The following is a 20,444-nucleotide window of genomic DNA, read 5'->3' as shown; positions in this document are numbered from 1 at the left end:
CCTAGTTGTCACTGGCCCCCATTGCCCCCCCCCAACCCCCGAACCGCCACTGAGTAAAGGGGAACTGTGGAAGTCAGGAAACATAAATAAAGTAAAAACAAAGCCTAGAACAACAATATTAACATTAATAATAATGTAAAACTGGTTTCTTTTTAAGTAGCCCGTTTCTGTAGCCCTTAACAGACTGACAGTGGGAAGTTTCTATATTTGTACCAGAGATGTCTCTATATCTCGAACATGTATGTACTTATGTGTTTATCTACTACTGTATATTTAAGTCTAAAGTGGCTACATAAATACTTCTAAATAGGTGATTGTTCCTGTACTTATCACTACTGTAGTCACCAACCCACAACCTCCATAAGGTAAATAAACAGAAACATGTTCCACCATGCCCAGTATAAAAGCATTACTCAGTGCTACTATGATGTTTGTCTCTTGCAATTTAATCATGTAATCGAGGGTGTGGTTGAGAGTCATCTGATACCTCCATTTCCTCCATCTGCAGCCTCTCCAGGTTCTTCAGCATCTGCTGCCCTTCCTGTTCCTTCAGCTCATCATCCAGCATGTGCTCCTCCATGCGCTCCTCGATCTGTTTAATGATGCACATCTTCCCCCTAGTGTGACATATCACACACACAACAATGGTCAGGATTCCTGGGTTGATACAACGACTAGTATTTAATAAGTGATGTTAAAAAATCCTCTGACTGAATCCTCTGTTGCTTGCGCAGCTCATCGATCTGCTCTTGAGTCGCAAGTGCTTGGCGACGCTCGACCTCCATCATGGCATCCAGCCGTCGCTCCTCCTCCTGCAGCTCAGCCTCGATCTGTTTCTTCTCTAGAATCTGAGCATCTCTCACCACGTGACACTGAGCCCCCAGGATCAGCTGGAGAGTTGCATTTCATAACATTTAATAATCTAATTTTGAGTAAATAAATGACATTTCTAGCCAGGCTGCCACTGTACAATCCGTTAGCAAGACTCCTAAAACATTTTAGGCCTAGTGGCATATCTAAATCATGAAGGACTAATAAAAAAGAGCATCATTCAGACCTCATTAAGCTTCTTGACTTCATCCTCTTGTTCCATTCTCAGGGTGTTAGCCCTCTCAAGCAGGTACTGAGCGCGCTCCTTAGCCTCAGCTTCCAACTCGCTAAGGCCTTGGTTCTTCTGACGGGACATGTCTGCCTGACACATGAGTGCCTTCCTCTCCTCTGCAGCAACCTAAAACACACACACACACACACACACACACACACATATATATATATACAGTGTATCACAAAAGTGAGTACACCCCTCACATTTCTGCAGATATTTAAGTATATTTTTTCATGGGACAACACTGACAAAATGACACTTTGACACAATGAAAAGTAGTCTGTGTGCAGCTTATATAACAGTGTAAATTTATTCTTCCCTCAAAATAACTCAATATACAGCCATTAATGTCTAAACCACCGGCAACAAAAGTGAGTACACCCCTAAGAGACTACACACCTAAATGTCCAAATTGAGCACTGCTTGTCATTTTCCCTCCAAAATGTCATGTGACTTGTTAGTGTTACTAGGTCTCAGGTGTGCATAGGGAGCAGGTGTGTTCAATTTAGTAGTACAGCTCTCACACTCTCTCATACTGGTCACTGAAAGTTCCAACATGGCACCTCATGGCAAAGAACTCTCTGAGGATCTTAAAAGACGAATTGTTGCGCTACATGAAGATGGCCAAGGCTACAAGAAGATTGCCAACACCCTGAAACTGAGCTGCAGCACAGTGGCCAAGATCATCCAGCGTTTTAAAAGAGCAGGGTCCACTCAGAACAGACCTCGCGTTGGTCGTCCAAAGAAGCTGAGTGCACGTGCTCAGCGTCACATCCAACTGCTGTCTTTGAAAGATAGGCGCAGGAGTGCTGTCAGCATTGCTGCAGAGATTGAAAAGGTGGGGGGTCAGCCTGTCAGTGCTCAGACCATACGCCGCACACTACATCAAATTGGTCTGCATGGCTGTCACCCCAGAAGGAAGCCTCTTCTGAAGTCTCTACACAAGAAAGCCCGCAAACAGTTTGCTGAAGACATGTCAACAAAAGACATGGATTACTGGAACCATGTCCTATGGTCTGATGAGACCAAGATTAATTTGTTTGGTCCAGATGGTCTCAAGCATGTGTGGCGGAAATCAGGTGAGGAGTACAAAGATAAGTGTGTCATGCCTACAGTCAAGCATGGTGGTTGGAATGCCATGGTCTGGAGCTGCATGAGTGCAGCAGGTGTTGGGGAGTTACATTTCATTGAGGGACACATGAACTCCAATATGTACTGTGAAATACTGAAGCAGAGCATGATCCCCTCCCTCCGGAAACTGGGTCGCAGGGCAGTATTCCAGCATGATAATGACCCCAAACACACCTCTAAGACGACCACTGCTTTATTGAAGAGGCTGAGGGTAAAGGTGTTGGACTGGCCAAGCATGTCTCCAGACCTAAACCCAATAGAACATCTTTGGGGCATCCTTAAGCGGAAGGTGGAGGAGCGCAAAGTCTCGAATATCCGCCAGCTCCGTGATGTCGTCATGGAGGAGTGGAAAAGCATTCCAGTGGCAACCTGTGAAGCTCTGGTAAACTTCATGCCCAGGAGAGTTAAGGCAGTTCTGGGAAATAATGGTGGCCACACAAAATATTGACACTTCAGAAACTTTCACTAAGGGGTGTACTCACTTTTGTTGCCGGTGGTTTAGACATTAATGGCTGTATATTGAGTTATTTTGAGGGAAGAATAAATTTACACTGTTATATAAGCTGCACACAGACTACTTTTCATTGTGTCAAAGTGTCATTTTGTCAGTGTTGTCCCATGAAAAGATATACTTAAATATCTGCAGAAATATGAGGGGTGTACTCACTATTGTGATACACTGTATATATACACTGATCAGCCATAACATTAAAACCACCTCCTTGTTTCTACACTCACTGTCCATTTTATCAGCTCCACTTACCATATAGAAGCACTTTGTAGTTCTACAATTACTGACTGTAGTCCATCTGTTTTTCTACATACTTTGTTACCCCATTTCATGCTGTTCTTTAATGGTCAGGTCCCCCACAGGACCACCACAGAGCAGGTATTATTTAGGTGGTGGATCATTCTCAGCGCTGCAGTGACACTGGCATGGTGGTGGTGTGTTAGTGTGTGTTGTGCTGGTATGAGTGGATCAGACACAGCAGCGCTGCTGGAGTTTTTAAACACCTCACTGTCACTGCTGGACTGAGAATAGTCCACCAACCAAAAATATCCAGCCAACAGCGCCCCGTGGGCAGCGTCCTGTGACCACTGATGAAGGTCTAGAAGACGACCGACTCAAACAGCAGCAATAGATGAGCGATCGTCTCTGACTTACATCTACAAGGTGGACCAACTAGGTAGGAGTGTCTAATAGAGTGGACAGTGAGTGGACACGGTATTTAAAAGCTCCAGCAGCACTGCTGTGTCTGATCCACTCATACCAGCACAACACACAGTAACACACCACCACCATGTCAGTGTCACTGCAGTGCTGAGAATCATCCACCACCTAAATAATACCTGCTCTGTGGGGGTCCTGTGGGGGTCCTGACCATTGAAGAACAGGGTAAAAGGAGGGTAAAAGTGGCAAATTTGAGTTTGAGCAAACTTCTTAAAGTTATTAGTTCAGCTCACTGCTTACCATGGCTTCTTCTCGTTCAATGCGCTGGCGTTCCAATGACGCTTCCTTCTCCTCTTTTGTTAGGATATGCGATTTGGTCTTGATGCGCTCGATTTCAGTCAGACGGAGGATGATAGACTGGTCAGATGGGTCCTTATCTGGATTTCTAGTTCAACCAAACAATAAATATTTTTTTAGATTTAGTAAAAAGAAATGCTGGGTTAATATTTATACCTTAAATTCCACACATGATTTTAACATGTTTGGTCTAAAATTTTATGACATAATAGTGAAACACAATGACTTAAAATAACTAAAAACATTTCATGTTTATTTTGCATTACAGACTCAAACATTACAGCTCTATTTTCACCTTGTAAAATTTGGTGATTCCTTAAACAAATCTCTCCTGGTTGAATAAAAACTTAATATTTTTGTTTATATAAATTAGAAGTACTAGTGTTGGGCACTTAAGCTGGCATTAGGTCAATAGTTTCAAGATGCCAGTAAGACACAAGACTGGGAAGTTTGTAAAATCATTAAAAACGTCTCAGTTAAACCCCTGAAATGAATTCAAAGATGTGACTATATATATTCTATAACAGTATTAAATGATTTAAAGAATTAGAAAAATCACTCTGCATAAAGGGAAATGCCAAAAAGCAATTTTAAATGCATTATATCGCTTGAATAGCACTGGTGTTTATTACTTCGTACTGTAACTTATATAAACACATGGACTTTGAGGTGCTTTGTAAAAACAACATCCATTAACGCCACCAACTTCTCTGTGCTGAAGCTCATCTGGACGCAAAGTGAAAATGTGTGCTGTTGTCTGATGAGTATAATCAAATTGTTTTTACAAAATTATGGATGGTGTGTTCTCCACGTAAATGAGGAGGACCATCCTGATCCTGTCATCAATACAAAGTGTAAAAGCAACCATGTGTTATGATATGGGGGTGTTTTAGTGCTTATAGCATGAACATATTGGGGCTGCATATTTAAAAAGGTTAAGTAGGAAGAAAAAGGGCGTGGGTGGAACTGTCGCCTCTCAGTAAGATACAGAAAACGGTGATGGACAAGGGCCAGGAAGATAGTAAAGGACCTCAGTCATCCCAGTAATGGACTGTTTTCTTTGTTACGGTCTGGGAAGCGTTTTCGTGCTCTAAAAGCCAAAACGGAGAGGATGAGAAGAAGCTTTTTCCCACAAGCTATTCGAGTCCTCAACGAAAATAGCATTTAAGACTAATTTACACAACTTGCACAATCTAATTTATATGTATATATATATGTGTATATATGTGGACATATGTATGTGTATATAAGTATATGCATGTATACAGTTTTTTTATATATATATATGTATGTATATGCATAGATTGGTATACACAATATATTTACACACTTTTTAATTATATTATAAATTTTTTCTAATGTTTCTACATTCTATATTTTTTTGTATAATATATTTTTTAACTATTTTGTAGAATTTGTAATTACTGTGGCGGAGCAGTCACAAAAGCATTTCACCGCCAGTTGTACTGTGTGTGACCATGTATGTGACAAATAAACCTTGATTTTGATTTGAGAAGGTCCTGGATCCGAACCCCAAGTGAGGCGGTCCGGGTCCTTTCTGAGCGGAGTTTGCATGTTCTCCTTGTGTCTGTGTGGGTTTCCTCCGGGTGCTCCGGTTTCCTCCCACAGTCCAAAAACATGCAGTCAGGCTAACTGGAGACACTGAATTATCCTATAGGTACCCAGCCGCTATAGGATGCATAAACCAGTGCACCATTATTGTACCATTATTGTTCGCTGGCATTGTAGTGCCGGTCCCAAGCCCGGATCAATAGGGAGGGTTGTGCCAGGCTGTGCCAAATCAATAATGCGGATCACGATCTGCCAGCGACCCCTAACGGGAGCAGCCGAGGAAATAGATAGATAGATGTAGGAAGAAAAAGCTTCACCCTGAGCAGCACATCTTCACTCCTAGCTTCACAGTTTGAACGTCACTGATCTAGAAATGTACATTAATAATGTGTATTATTGCTGTGCTGCACTTGCCTCAAGTCTCTGATGAGATCCTTGGTGACGATGCGGATTGTCTCCGGTTTCTGTGTTTTGGTAGCCGGGGCGGAGTGAGACGGTTTCCTGGAGTTTAAAGTGCCCTTTTTTGCAGCATCTTTACCTTCAGATGTAGTCTGCTGTGAAGTGAAAAGCATTTTATTAGCTACACAGTTGGTGCTTCACAAAAACATGCTGATTTATTTGATAGAGTCTCGTCTGTGCGAGCTTTTATCACCCACCTTTTTGACTGATCCAAATAGAGTCTCGTCCACTTGTGAGGTTAAGGCACGTGTGCGGTAACGCCATGAATGGCTGGATGACGATGCCATCCGTACAGATGATGATGTCTCGCTCTGAGGCCACACAGACCAAAATCAATGTTATTATATTCATTATTGAAATTTTATACAACAGGTAGTTCCGACCTTACAATCTGATTGGTTGAGAAGCGTTCTAACTGTGCTGATATTCGTGATAACAGCACGGCCTTTTCACACCACAACTGTATTACTCCGCTGACGCGTTGCCATTAACGACAAGCTTCATGCACACAAACGCGCACGCAGGCGACACAGACTTTATTCCCGATCGCGTTTTAAATCCTTTATCTGATATACAATCTAGTGCACTATGTAGGGAACATAAATCCGTGATCTGATACACAATCTAGTGCACAATGTAGTGAACATGAATGCGTGATCTGATACACAATCTAGTGCACTATGTAGGGAACATTAATGTGTTTGTAACGCGAACAGCTATTAGCTTAATAGCCCAGTTAGCAGCTCCTAAGAGTTCTGTTATCATCCATAATCCTTTGGTGTGTGCGAGAGGTTTTTTATTTCTTTTTTTCCTTTCGGAGGTTCTCGCCTTTTTCTACTTGTTGTTCTTACCTCCCTAAAATGAGTTTTTGCAACTTGGGATGTTTGCTTTGTAGTGTTAAACTTTATATTCGTTGTGGAACTACTTTTTGGCGGATGGTATTGTCAATATTAAAGCATATTTAATATGAAATTCAGGGCTTCTTTGATTTATTTTCTTTCTTTATTTTGTAAAAGCTGTTGTATAAAAGCAATAGAACACTTGAGGTCGTGTGTTATCGCGAATAACATCACGGCTGTGATGATCTACGGCACTCGCCTTTCGGCTCGTGCCTGCGACCGAATCACAGCCGTGATGTTAATCGCGATAACACACGACCTCAAGTGTTCTATTGCTTAAATGACAAAAATAATGGTTCACATTACACAAAACAACCAGAATAAAACTGTGTGTGTGTAGCTGTTGGATAAAATGTAAAAGTAATAGCATCAAACTGTCTGGCAATGTGACTAATCAGTAAAAGTCCAAGTAATCACTCATGTCTTTATTATATTGAAGTGTGTTTAAGCAATACAGCAAAAGAAAGTGGTTAACTTGAATGTTGTGACATATTTCAAATGGTACATTCAATTAAAGTTTTGTTTTTATAAGCACTTAACATTTATACTGATAATGAAGTATTTGGCCATGTTATAGAATTTGTGAATGAGAAAAATGTAGTAGTTTTCTAACATTGCTCGGCTGAAGAGAAATCAGATATAGCAAGAAAAAAAAGAAAAGAAAACCTCTCTTTCTATAATAACTAAGCATATAATTAGGAATACTTAGGGGCATAATCGTGCTTAAAGAGAAAAGGGAGTTCCTTAAATTGTTGGCACAGTGTTAAAAGCATATCATTTACCTTAAATGAATTTTTATACACCTGTTAGCAGTGGGTTTGGCAGAAATAACAAAATTCAATCATTAGAAGGGGTGTCCACATATTTTTGGCCATATAGTGTATATATGATGCACCTGTTAGTAGTGAATGTGGCTAAGTATTTATCGACTTAATAACTGTGGCTCTGTAGTAATATTTTTACCCTATAGTGTATATTTGATGCAAAGTTATTTTCTGACAAGACTGGCACACATGGTTTTAATCACATCCATAAATACAGTTTTATGTAGTAAATCCTTCATATTGAGCAAAGCCGAATCCTGGGAACAATGGCTAAAATGATTTACTTAGTATCATTTCCACAGGGAATGGAAATGGGAAACGGATGTCAAACAGGCAAGTCTTTACAAAAAATGAGTCTTTTTTTCTTTGAGCGAGGTGGGCCGGAGGACAGTACTTGCCAAACCACAGAATGTGATTTTCCAGTCAGATCCTGCGTGAGAAAGCTTTGATATCCACCAGCTGATGAGTGGAATTCCTAACATTCATTGCATTCTTTTTACATGTTTGGAAGCAGGCTGACCATTGTTTCATGTGATACAGCATGCTGGTTTGGTTTTTGGAAAAAAATACTTAGCATTTTTGTGTAGGTCTTTACTTGTTAATGTACAGGGGATTTCTAGTTGAAAACACTAATGTAGGACCTGTTTGACTCTGTGTGTTTTGACAAATGTGGTTGATGTTTTGAGTTCTTCTGCAAAGGACAATCAATGTTGACATTTCTTTTGTTGTTAAGGGCGGGTAGCACCATGGCTCAGTGGGTGGCATTGTGCCGTTTCACGATGAGAAGCAAAACTAACAGAATTGTTAAGGGAATTGCATTTGAAAAGGATGTTTGGTAAAACATTTCTAAACACGTGAACAAATCAGTTTCCGCACTTTTATATTTTGATGGGAATCGAGTAATCGCTCGTGTCTGAGAGACTGAGAAACGCTTATAGTCCGGATTTAGCTCCAAAGAAGCTTTAAGGGGAAGAAGATTTTCATCTGATGATGATGTGTGAGAGCGGTGCATCAGTTTATTTATTTATTAGGATTTTAACGTCATGTTTTACACTTTGGTTACACTCATGACAGGAACGGTAGTTACTCAATACACAAGATTCATCAGTTCACGAGGTTATATCAAACACAGTCATGGACAATTTAGTGTCTCCAATTCACCTCACTTGCACGTCTTTGGACTTTGGGAGGAAACTTTAGCACCCGGAGTAAACCCACGCAGACATGGGGAGAACATGCAAACTCCACACAGAAAGGACCCGGACAAACTTGGCTACGAGCTTAACTGGAAACAATTTTTTGCTGATGGCATTAAAAAGCTGGTACGACGCTGTGTGCACAGGAGCTCCGGTCGCCTGCACAGAGCCCTGTTCTCAACCCAACTCAACATCTTTGGAATAAATTAAACTTGGATTGTAAGCCAGGCCTCCTCTTGTAAAAAGATATCCCTTTAATGATTATAGTGAATGATATTAAAGCTACAGAGGAAAGAGGGAGCAATTCAGAATATATACTAATAGTGTTGGGGTACCCAACAAGCTCATGGTCTCGTCCATATAAAGTATTTACGTATATACCATACATACATACAGTATATAGTGATAGGACTGCCAGTTGGTCAGTACAGTGTGTCAGTAGGTAAAATCTGGTAGATAATTTTTGGTTAATGTGTTTGGCATTTCTAAAGTGAACTATCATTTTGTCCTCTATATCTCCATGATGCTTGGAACCAATACACTCTTGATTTGCTTCTCTGCTCCACGTTTTAAAATATCAAAAGTGTTAAAATTACAACACATTTTTACACAGTCACTCTCATTTCAGGGCATCATAATGTTTGGGATATAGAAGTGATAATAATACTAATAATAATACTACTACTAATAATAACAATAATAATAATCTTGTCTTGTTCCTCAGCCTTTGTCCTGTTTTTCGGTTACGGGGTCAGCATTTCCGGCTTCTTCCTGACACGACCCTCCCTATTTATCCAGGCTTGGGACCGGCACTACAATGCACTGGTCTGTGCATACCAGCGGCTAGGTAACTACGGGACAATTCAGTGTCTCCAATTAGCCTAGCGGCATGTCTTTGGACTGTGGGAGGAAACCAGAGCACCCAGAGGAAACCTATGCAGACACGGGGAGAACATGCAAACTCCGCACAGAAAGGAGCCAGACCGCCCCACCCGGGGATCGAACCCAGGACCTTTTTGCTGTGAGGCGACAGTGCTACCCACTTAGCCACTGTGCCGCCCAGTAATAATAATATACAGTAATTTAATTTATTAGAGCCTTTCAGGATACCCAAGGACACTGTACAACTCCAGTAAAATTTAAACCAGTTGCCAACCAATAATGTACAATAAAATATAGGTAACAACACAATCAACACAAGAACAGCAAAGCAAACAAGAAAACAAAAAGGGAAATTTAAAACATAAGAGACCAATAATGAAAATACACAGTTAAAAACAGTAACTACAAACTTGGAAACACGAGTTTTTAAATGCTTCGTAAAAGCAGACAGTGGCGAACATGTGCGGAGGGACAGTGGTAATGAGTTCCATAATTTAGGACCAGCAACACTGAAGGCTCTATCGCCAGACGAGCGTAGTTTGGGTGAAGGAACAGAAAGCAAGTGGGCATCAGCAGACCGGAGTGAACGTGAAGGGCAGTTTGGAGTAAGTAGAGCAGAAAGGTAATCGGGGGCCAGACCATGTAAAGATTTACAGACCAAGAAAAGTATTTTGTACTGTGTGTGGTATTGAACTGGAAGCCAGTTTGGGAGTTATGTGTTCCCAGCTGTCATGTTTAGTGCTTTGCGAATCTGCGAATCATAGACATCACCAGGTGCTGAGTATCTTCTTTAGTGATGCTTGGTCAAGCCTCTAATTCAGCTATATCTGCTTGTTTCAGGGCCTTGTTCCCTTAAGTTTTCTCTTCAGGATGGAATGCATGCTCAGTTGGGATTAAAATCATGTAACTTTCGATATTTCTACTTTAAAAAAAACCGCATGTGTTTTAAATCATTATCTTGCTGAAGGATGAAGTGCCGCTAATTAAGATTGGAGACGTTTACTGGAACCTGAACCGAAAAGAAGATGTTATCACAGTTCCTTCTAGCAGATACTGTATATCATCCATGACAATAGGTGCGTCAGTACCTGTGTCAGCCATGCGTGTCCAAGCCATTACGTACCACAGATGATGTGGTATGCTTTGGATCATGGATAGATTCTTGACAGATTATTTTTCAGTATCCACAAGATATTTTTATGCCTCTTTTAAGTACTTTTTTTTTTGCAAACTGTAACTGGCAGTGGTTTTAATCTTGCAGTGTAGTTGGAGGTTTATCTTTACCACAGTGAGGATTCTTCTACTGTTAGCAGTGGAGCTCGTCCTTGGCCTACCAGCCCCTTTTTATTAAATGAGCTCACTGTTGCGTTCTTTCTGCTTAATGATATAACACAGTTGATTGACAGATTTGGTAATCCCTAATGGTTGTATTTGTTTTCCAGCCTCATGATGACATTTTTGACTTTCTTTGGCACAGATTTTTCCTCATGTTAAACCATACCTGTCAAGTCTCCCGTTTTGGCCGGGAAACTACCGTATTTTACCCCTCTTTCCCGCCGTCCTCCCGTATTAGTATTTTCCCGTAGATTTCCCGTATTATATTATAATTTTAAAAAACATTCCTGTGCCTCTCCAAACTGAAATGTCACTATCCTCGCAAGAACTGCCACCCAGGCTGCTGCAAGTGGCAGTTCTCGCGAGGTTAGTGCGGACAGCGGGAACAAACCTGGAACAGGGAGAGATGGATGGATGCAAGGAGAGAGAGGGCATTCCTGCCAAAAAAGTAAAGACTGCATGTAAATATCTAGAGAAATGGGACATCGAACTTACCTTTCTAAAGAGGAGAAGAAAATAAAATGTGTTTCACTTTAAGACAAGCAATGTGTATATATGCTGAAAATATGTAAAATAAATAAATGTGCTTCAATTCCCTTTTGTGTTTTCATTTAGGCTGTATTATAAGAATTACATATGTAGGAATGTCCACAGCATTTCAGTGTCAACAAAGGTAGGCCTATCAGATTCTGATCATCTAATTGTAGTTTGTAAGTGGTTCACAGGTGGTTATTTTCGATTTCTTGTAAACCTGTCTTAAAATGTAAGGGATACTGAACCTCGGTTGGGCTGGTGGGACGGCTCGAAGCGCGCGGCGGAAAATTTCCCTTATTTTTAAATGGTATGTGTTAAACAAAGGTAACTGCAGACTCTAAAGGTGTTTGATAGCTAAGAAGCAAACTTCAATACTTCAATAGCTTTTAAAATATGCACCAAATTGCTTTAAAACAAGTTGTACTTTATCAGGTTTAACCCACATTACATACTACAACTCTTATACTGACACTTTTACCCTTTATTACTTAATAAAAAACTGATTTTTATTTATAACTTCAATAGCATTTAAAGTATTCAGCATATTAATAACTTCAATAGCTTTTTAAATATGCACCAAATTGCTCCAAAACAAGTTGTACTTTATCAAGTGTAACCCACATTACATACTACAACTCTTATACTGACACTTTTACCCTTTATTATATAATAAAAAACTGAAGGTTTATTTGTCACATACAGTGTATCACAAAAGTGAGTACACCCCTCACATTTCTGCAGATATTTAAGTATATCTTTTCATGGGACAACACTGACAAAATGACACTTTGACACAATGAAAAGTAGTCTGTGTGCAGCTTATATAACAGTGTATATTTATTCTTCCCTCAAAATAACTCAATATACAGCCATTAATGTCTAAACCACCGGCAACAAAAGTGAGTACACCCCTTAGTGAAAGTTCCTGAAGTGTCAATATTTTGTGTGGCCACCATTATTTCCCAGAACTGCCTTAACTCTCCTGGGCATGGAGTTTACCAGAGCTTCACAGGTTGCCACTGGAATGCTTTTCCACTCCTCCATGACGACATCACGGAGCTGGCGGATATTCGAGACTTTGCGCTCCTCCACCTTCCGCTTGAGGATGCCCCAAAGATGTTCTATTGGGTTTAGGTCTGGAGACATGCTTGGCCAGTCCATCACCTTTACCCTCAGCCTCTTCAATAAAGCAGTGGTCGTCTTAGAGGTGTGTTTGGGGTCATTATCATGCTGGAACACTGCCCTGCGACACAGTTTCCGGAGGGAGGGGATCATGCTCTGCTTCAGTATTTCACAGTACATATTGGAGTTCATGTGTCCCTCAATGAAATGTAACTCCCCAACACCTGCTGCACTCATGCAGCCCCAGACCATGGCATTCCCACCACCATGCTTGACTGTAGGCATGACACACTTATCTTTGTACTCCTCACCTGATTGCCGCCACACATGCTTGAGACCATCTGAACCAAACAAATTAATCTTGGTCTCATCAGACCATAGGACATGGTTCCAGTAATCCATGTCCTTTGTTGACATGTCTTCAGCAAACTGTTTGCGGGCTTTCTTGTGTAGAGACTTCAGAAGAGGCTTCCTTCTGGGGTGACAGCCATGCAGACCAATTTGATGTAGTGTGCGGCGTATGGTCTGAGCACTGACAGGCTGACCCCCCACCTTTTCAATCTCTGCAGCAATGCTGACAGCACTCCTGCGCCTATCTTTCAAAGACACCAGTTGGATGTGACGCTGAGCACGTGCACTCAGCTTCTTTGGACGACCAACACGAGGTCTGTTCTGAGTGGACCCTGCTTTTTTAAAACGCTGGATGATCTTGGCCACTGTGCTGCAGCTCAGTTTCAGGGTGTTGGCAATCTTCTTGTAGCCTTGGCCATCTTCATGTAGCGCAACAATTCGTCTTTTAATATCCTCAGAGAGTTATTTGCCATGAGGTGCCATGTTGGAACTTTCAGTGTCCAGTATGAGAGAGTGTGAGAGCTGTACTACTAAATTGAACACACCTGCTCCCTATGCACACCTGAGACCTAGTAACACTAACAAATCACATGACATTTTGGAGGGAAAATGACAAGCAGTGCTCAATTTGGACATTTAGGGGTGTAGTCTCTTAGGGGTGTACTCACTTTTGTTGCCGGTGGTTTAGACATTAATGGCTGTATATTGAGTTATTTTGAGGGAAGAATAAATTTACACTGTTATATAAGCTGCACACAGACTACTTTTCATTGTGTCAAAGTGTCATTTTGTCAGTGTTGTCCCATGAAAAGATATACTTAAATATCTGCAGAAATGTGAGGGGTGTACTCACTTTTGTGATACACTGTACATAGTCATACACAGTACAACTGGCAGTGAAATGCTGTTCTGACTGCTGGGCCACAATGTCAACTACAAAATAATAGAAATGTTTTAAAATGTAAAAAGTGTAGAAAGTTTAGAACATTTTAAATTAAAATTCCCAGACCTTATGGTGCCTTGAAATGAGGGGTAAAACAGTGTAAAAAGTGTTGTCATTTTAACATGTAGCCTTAAATGAATGTCTGGATTGTGTGCTTTAATCAGGTCTGATTGGTTTTAAAGAAACAATGGGACATAGCAAGGAAAACACTGCTGCTGCTTGCTGGACTGGCGCACTGCCCTGACCCGCAGCGACCTTGACCAGACATTTTAAAATGTCATACTATGGATTTGCTTTTAATTGGCTCGGTGGTTTCGCATAATGTGAACAATAAAAATGATCAAAATGTGGTTTTTTTTTCGTATCTGTGGTTTTGTAACTAATTAAACAACAAGCAAACGTGTAAGCAACTTACCATATTGTCAGACTTCAGAACGCATTAAACTGAACAACGCAGTTAAATCTTTCTTTCCAGCATTAAGAAGAATTATAATGTGTATTATTAAAAATAGAAATGTGTATATGGATAAGATAACAGCTAGTTAGATTTGCAGCCTGTATCCAGCACTACCGCGGCTGAAGCTATTTGTTGTTATGTTGCTATGGAAACTGTAACGCTGTTAGCATCGTTGACGAGGACGATAATCAGGGCCACAGTGTCCCAAATCACACCATGTTCACTAGCTAGTGCACTATTAAGGGATGTTTACAGGCTAAGACGCTACTTTTAAGCGCACTTCGGAAATCATGTAATGTAATGCGCCAGCTGAGTGTCCTAACTATGTAAGATCCCCTCAAAAAGCTGCAGGGGTGCAAACAATTGTGGCGCAAACTGATTTAAAATAAATAACAAATATTTTTATTTAATTTTTTAAATAATTGTTATATTATTTTTTTTTTTTTATTATTATTATTATTATTTTTTTTTTTAGATATTTTTTTTGAGTAAATAACTACACACTACGTGTGCAATATTTTAACTTAGTTGTATTTCTTTCTGTTTTTTCATGTCTTCATACTGCTGTAACTTAATAAAGTTAATTTCCCTAAGGGGATCAATAAAGTCTTATCTTATCTTAATATACAGCCTGTTTTGTTCATGTTTCCAGGGGTGCCAGTTTTAGTGTAAGGGACTGTAGGTGTACAACTGGGTTGTTTATTTATATATTTATTAGTATTTTAACGTCATGTTTTACACTTTGGTTACATTCATGACAGAAACGTTAGTTACTCGTTACACAACATTCATCAGTTCACAATTTAATATAAAACACAGTCATGGACAATTTTGCATATTCAATTCACCTCACTTACACAACCGGAGCTCCCGGAGGAAACCCACACAGACACGGGGAGAACATGCAAACTCCACACAGAAAGGACCCGCCTGGGAATCGAACCCAGGACCTTCTTGCTGTGAGGCGACAGTGTTACCCACTTACGGTAGTACCGCCCCAATTAGATTGGGATCAGGTGATGAAACAATTATATCGGTTCAATCATAAAATTAGCAGGATGTCTCCTTGGGCTCGCGTCTCTCAGGGAAATATTATATTGTGGGAAAATCCAAAATCTCTTTCTCCTGTTTTCTGCACTGTTTGAGTTTATCAGTGGCTCATTGTATTCATAATAGCACGTTATGGCTCTTTACTTTTCTTTTAGAATATATAGATTTTAAAAAGATAAATATCTCTCATTTTCATTCCTTTTTTTATTTGACTAAATGATTTGAGCTATTCCATAAATTAGTTTTTTTTTTCTGGCAATATGCTTGATGGTTAGCTTAATACAAAGCATAAAATAATGCACTAAATAAAAGCAGATCAACTACTACTTTTTATCTCTTTACAAAGCACCTGGAAATATTATTTTAGTGGGTGGCTGAATTAGTGTGGGATTAATGGTTGTATTTAGATAAATTATAAAATTTGATGCCAAGTATATAGACAGGACTAAAGGCATTCTTCCGTAATACTTGGCTGTACAACCTTTGGCAGCAGTGACATCCTCCATATATTTTTGCAGACATCTGTAAGCTTCCTGCACCTGTAAGCTAGTAGTTTCTTTCACTTTCCAATCGAAGCTGTGCATTAGTACCCCCTGAAACCCTTGCTAACTGTGGACAGTGTCACCTCTCTTACAGCAGCTTGCACAATACCAAGCAAGTAATGGAAATTTCTTTGGGTTCAAGTGCGTTTTATCGCTCTAGAACAGCTGCAGAGACTTTAAGAACCTGCCAAGCCACACTAAGGCTTCTAAAATTTCTTTATACAATTTTAACTACCTCAATTACTGCATGTTGCCCAGGTCCTAAAGTGAACATCCTGAACCATTCCACCTTCACGTCACCAGGTTTTGGTGTAAGTATGCAGTACTTTATCCTCCCAGCAGAACATTCTGCATTTTACTCAAAAAGCTGCACTGTTGTCTTAACTCGCCCAGATCACATGATTTCCAACCTTTAATTTCATCGTAGCAGAGACGGGGACTCGAGTTGCACACACAGAGCGACTTCAGACTCGACTCTGACTCGTTTCAAATGACTTGGACTCGTGACTCTCAAAAAATGACATGTTTACAACAAAAGTCCCCTCCAAAAGTATTGGAACAGTGAGGCCAATCCCTTTATTTTTGCTGTAGACTGAAAACATTTGGGTTTGACATTAAAAAATGAATATGAGACAAAAGATCAACATTTCAGCTTTTATTTCCAGGTATTTACATCTGGATCTGATACACAGTTCAGAAGATAGCACCTTTTGTCTGAACCCACCAATTTTTCTTGTGAGCAAAAGTACTGGAACAGATCAACTTAAAACAGATTAAAGTGTATAAGACTTAATATTTAGTTGCAAATCATTTGCTTGCAATAACTGCATCAAGCATGTGACCCATTGACGTCACTAAACTTTTGCATTCTTCTTTTGTGATTCTTCTTTTTCCAGGCTTTTACTGCAGCCTCTTTCAGTTGGTGTTTGTTGGTGTTGGTGTTACTCCCTTCAGTCTCCTCTTTTGCAGGTCAAATGCAGCTCTATAGGGTTTAAGTCTGGAGATTGACTAGGCCAGTCCAAAACCTTCTGTTACTTAGTACACCAGTGACAACTTTTTTCTTCAGGACATTCCAGACAGTTGTACTGGCTATGGCCAATATTTGTGCAATGGCTCTGATTGATTTTCCATCTTCTCTCAACTTCACAATTGCTTGTTTTTCACCCATAGACAGCTCTCTGGTTTTCATGTTGGTTACTCCTCTAACTATAAATGCACAGTCTGCACAGGCAAAACCCAAATCTGAAACTGAGCGTAGACATTCAGCCCTATTTATTGTTTAAATAATCAATGTAACAGGACACACCTGGGCAACAAAACACACCTGACAGTCACATGTTCCAATACTTTTGCTCACAAGAAAAATGGGTGGGTTCAGACAAAAGGTGCTATCTTCTGAACTGTGTATCAGATCCAGATGTAAATACCTGGAAATAAAAGCTGAAATGTTGATCTTTTGTCTCATATTCATTTTTTAATGTCAAACCCAAATGTTTTCAGTCTACAGCAAAAATAAAGGGATTGGCCTCACTGTTCCAATACTTTTGGAGGGGACTGTATATATATATATATATATATATATATATATATATATATATATGATCCGACATCATTCTGATCATGTCATTTTCTGCTCTCTAATAACACTCCAGCCGTTTTAACCCGCAACGCACGCAATGTGTAAATGTTCCAGCCAGCTTCTAGAGTAGTGATGAAGCGTCGCTCCCTTACATAGTGCACTTCACAGTAACAGATCATGTGAATGGAACGCTCCTACAGAACTGGTGCTAACAATTGTAAGAACCGCTTTCTGAACCAATCAGACCTTCTGATTGTAATTGTTAGTAAGAAATGCTGTTATATGCACGTATTTATTTTGCAGCGTCACACAGATGACGTGGTAATGAAACGCTCGATCGGCTTTCTAACGAGTTCCTGTTTTACTTCACAAATGGGAAAAGTTTGGAGGTTTTTCATTATAAGCACATTTACAAAATAACGGGTTCTATTCCTAATGGGACACACGCTTATAAATTTAATAGCATCTGGAACAACATAAGCTAAGGTAAGCAGCGGTTATGGATTTTTTGCTGTGTTTGGGATTTTGGCCGCTGTGCCGTGATTTGCAATAAAAACAAAACGTCAGTTTAAGCTTTTAACTGGTACGTAGGAAAGGAAAGCACGAAGTAAAACGGCAAAATACAGTCGCTAATCTGTTGTTTTTTATCTGAACTTACAGATTATTTGTTAATTTCTACGCTACATTTCCTATATATGTTTTGTATATATTATATATATATATAGACTCGTGATTTGACTCGGACTCGTATTTTGTGACTTGTGAACATCTCTGTATTGTAATTCTTGAAACAACTGATTTGTGTATTTTAAGGAAGTACAATGAACTGAAACCAGCAAACAAATATGGGTTAAAACCAAATTTTATTTAAACTTTATACAGTGTATCACAAAAGTGAGTACACCCCTCACATTTCTGCAGATATTTAAGTATATCTTTTCATGGGACAACACTGACAAAATGACACTTTGACACAATGAAAAGTAGTCTGTGTGCAGCTTATATAACAGTGTAAATTTATTCTTCCCTCAAAATAACTCAATATACAGCCATTAATGTCTAAACCACTGGCAACAAAAGTGAGTACACCCCTTAGTGAAAGTTCCTGAAGTGTCAATATTTTGTGTGGCCACCATTATTTCCCAGAACTGCCTTAACTCTCCTGGGCATGGAGTTTACCAGAGCTTCACAGGTTGCCACTGGAATGCTTTTCCACTCCTCCATGACGACATCACGGAGCTGGCGGATATTCGAGACTTTGCGCTCCTCCACCTTCCGCTTGAGGATGCCCCAAAGATGTTCTATTGGGTTTAGGTCTGGAGACATGCTTGGCCAGTCCATCACCTTTACCCTCAGCCTCTTCAATAAAGCAGTGGTCGTCTTAGAGGTGTGTTTGGGGTCATTATCATGCTGGAACACTGCCCTGCGACCCAGTTTCCGGATGGAGGGGATCATGCTCTGCTTCAGTATTTCACAGTACATATTGGAGTTCATGTGTCCCTCAATGAAATGTAACTCCCCAACACCTGCTGCACTCATGCAGCCCCAGAGCATGGCATTCCCACCACCATGCTTGACTGTAGGCATGACACACTTATCTTTGTACTCCTCACCTGATTGCCGCCACACATGCTTGAGACCATCTGAACCAAACAAATTAATCTTGGTCTCATCAGACCATAGGACATGGTTCCAGTAATCCATGTCCTTTGTTGACATGTCTTCAGCAAACTGTTTGCGGGCTTTCTTGTGTAGAGACTTCAGAAGAAGCTTCCTTCTGGGGTGACAGCCATGCAGACCAATTTGATGTAGTGTGCGGCGTATGGTCTGAGCACTGACGGGCTGACCCCCGACCTTTTCAATCTCTGCAGCAATGCTGACAGCACTCCTGCGCCTATCTTTCAAAGACAGCAGTTGGATGTGACGCCGAGCACGTGCACTCAGCTTCTTTGGATGACCAACGCGAGGTCTGTTCTGAGTGGACCCTGCTCTTTTAAAACGCTGGATGATCTTGGCCACTGTGCTGCAGCTCAGTTTCAGGGTGTTGGCAATCTTCTTGTAGCCTTGGCCATCTTCATGTAGCGCAACAATTCGTCTTTTAAGATCCTCTGAGAGTTCTTTGCCATGAGGTGCCATGTTGGAACTTTCAGTGACCAGTATGAGAGAGTGTGAGAGCTGTACTACTAAATTGAACACACCTGCTCCCTATGCACACCTGAGACCTAGTAACACTAACAAATCACATGACATTTTGGAGGGAAAATGACAAGCAGTGCTCAATTTGGACATTTAGGGGTGTAGTCTCTTAGGGGTGTACTCACTTTTGTTGCCGGTGGTTTAGACATTAATGGCTGTATATTGAGTTATTTTGAGGGAAGAATAAATTTACACTGTTATATAAGCTGCACACAGACTACTTTTCATTGTGTCAAAGTGTCATTTTGTCAGTGTTGTCCCATGAAAAGATATACTTAAATATCTGCAGAAATGTGAGGGGTGTACTCACTTTTGTGATACACTGTATATAAACAACATGCAACATGCAAATATAAGATGTACATTGATACAATATTAAGCCCTAAACAAGCCTGGTCCAATCACACGTGACTATTAGATGTCAGAAATATAGTCTGTAGTCTGTATATTAGCAAATATGTGATATTTTCTTGTACATATTGAAGCAAAGCATTAGCTTTTATTGCAATGTTTAATAGTTAAAAAAAAAATCTGATCAAACAAATAACTGGCACTTTGCGTCCTTTTACAAGGTACCTGAAATATTATTTTAGTGGGTTGCTGAATTAATAAAGGATTAATCATTGTATTTGAATAAAACAGTATTAGATGTAATACAATACGATTAAATTAGGCAATAATTCTTTAAGACTAATCATCTTTAAGACTAATTATTTATTTTAAATAAACTGTCATCGTG

At 40.1% G+C, this 20,444-nt stretch overlaps 1 protein-coding gene across 1 annotated transcript in view; it reads right to left on the bottom strand.

Annotated features, from left to right (window-relative positions):
• cfap45 (cilia and flagella associated protein 45) overlaps positions 1–14,462 on the bottom strand; it is a 30,395-nt gene extending 15,933 nt beyond the window's left edge. Inside the window, exons 1-7 of the mRNA XM_063004876.1 lie at positions 14,297–14,462; positions 5,993–6,106; positions 5,751–5,890; positions 3,708–3,852; positions 1,058–1,228; positions 712–890; positions 488–617 (exon numbers count right to left, since the gene is read on the bottom strand). Coding sequence (XP_062860946.1) covers positions 488–617; positions 712–890; positions 1,058–1,228; positions 3,708–3,852; positions 5,751–5,890; positions 5,993–6,106; positions 14,297–14,299 — 882 coding nt within the window. The 5' untranslated portion in view covers positions 14,300–14,462. The remainder of the gene's footprint in view (positions 1–487; positions 618–711; positions 891–1,057; positions 1,229–3,707; positions 3,853–5,750; positions 5,891–5,992; positions 6,107–14,296) is intronic.
• Between the last annotated feature and the right edge of the window lie 5,982 nt (positions 14,463–20,444).

The sequence above is a fragment of the Trichomycterus rosablanca genome, chromosome 11, assembly GCF_030014385.1.
Source record: "Trichomycterus rosablanca isolate fTriRos1 chromosome 11, fTriRos1.hap1, whole genome shotgun sequence".
Taxonomy (NCBI): domain Eukaryota; kingdom Metazoa; phylum Chordata; class Actinopteri; order Siluriformes; family Trichomycteridae; genus Trichomycterus; species Trichomycterus rosablanca.
The sequence above is the reverse complement of the archived record's forward strand: the minus strand, read 5'-3'. Positions and strand labels throughout refer to the sequence as shown.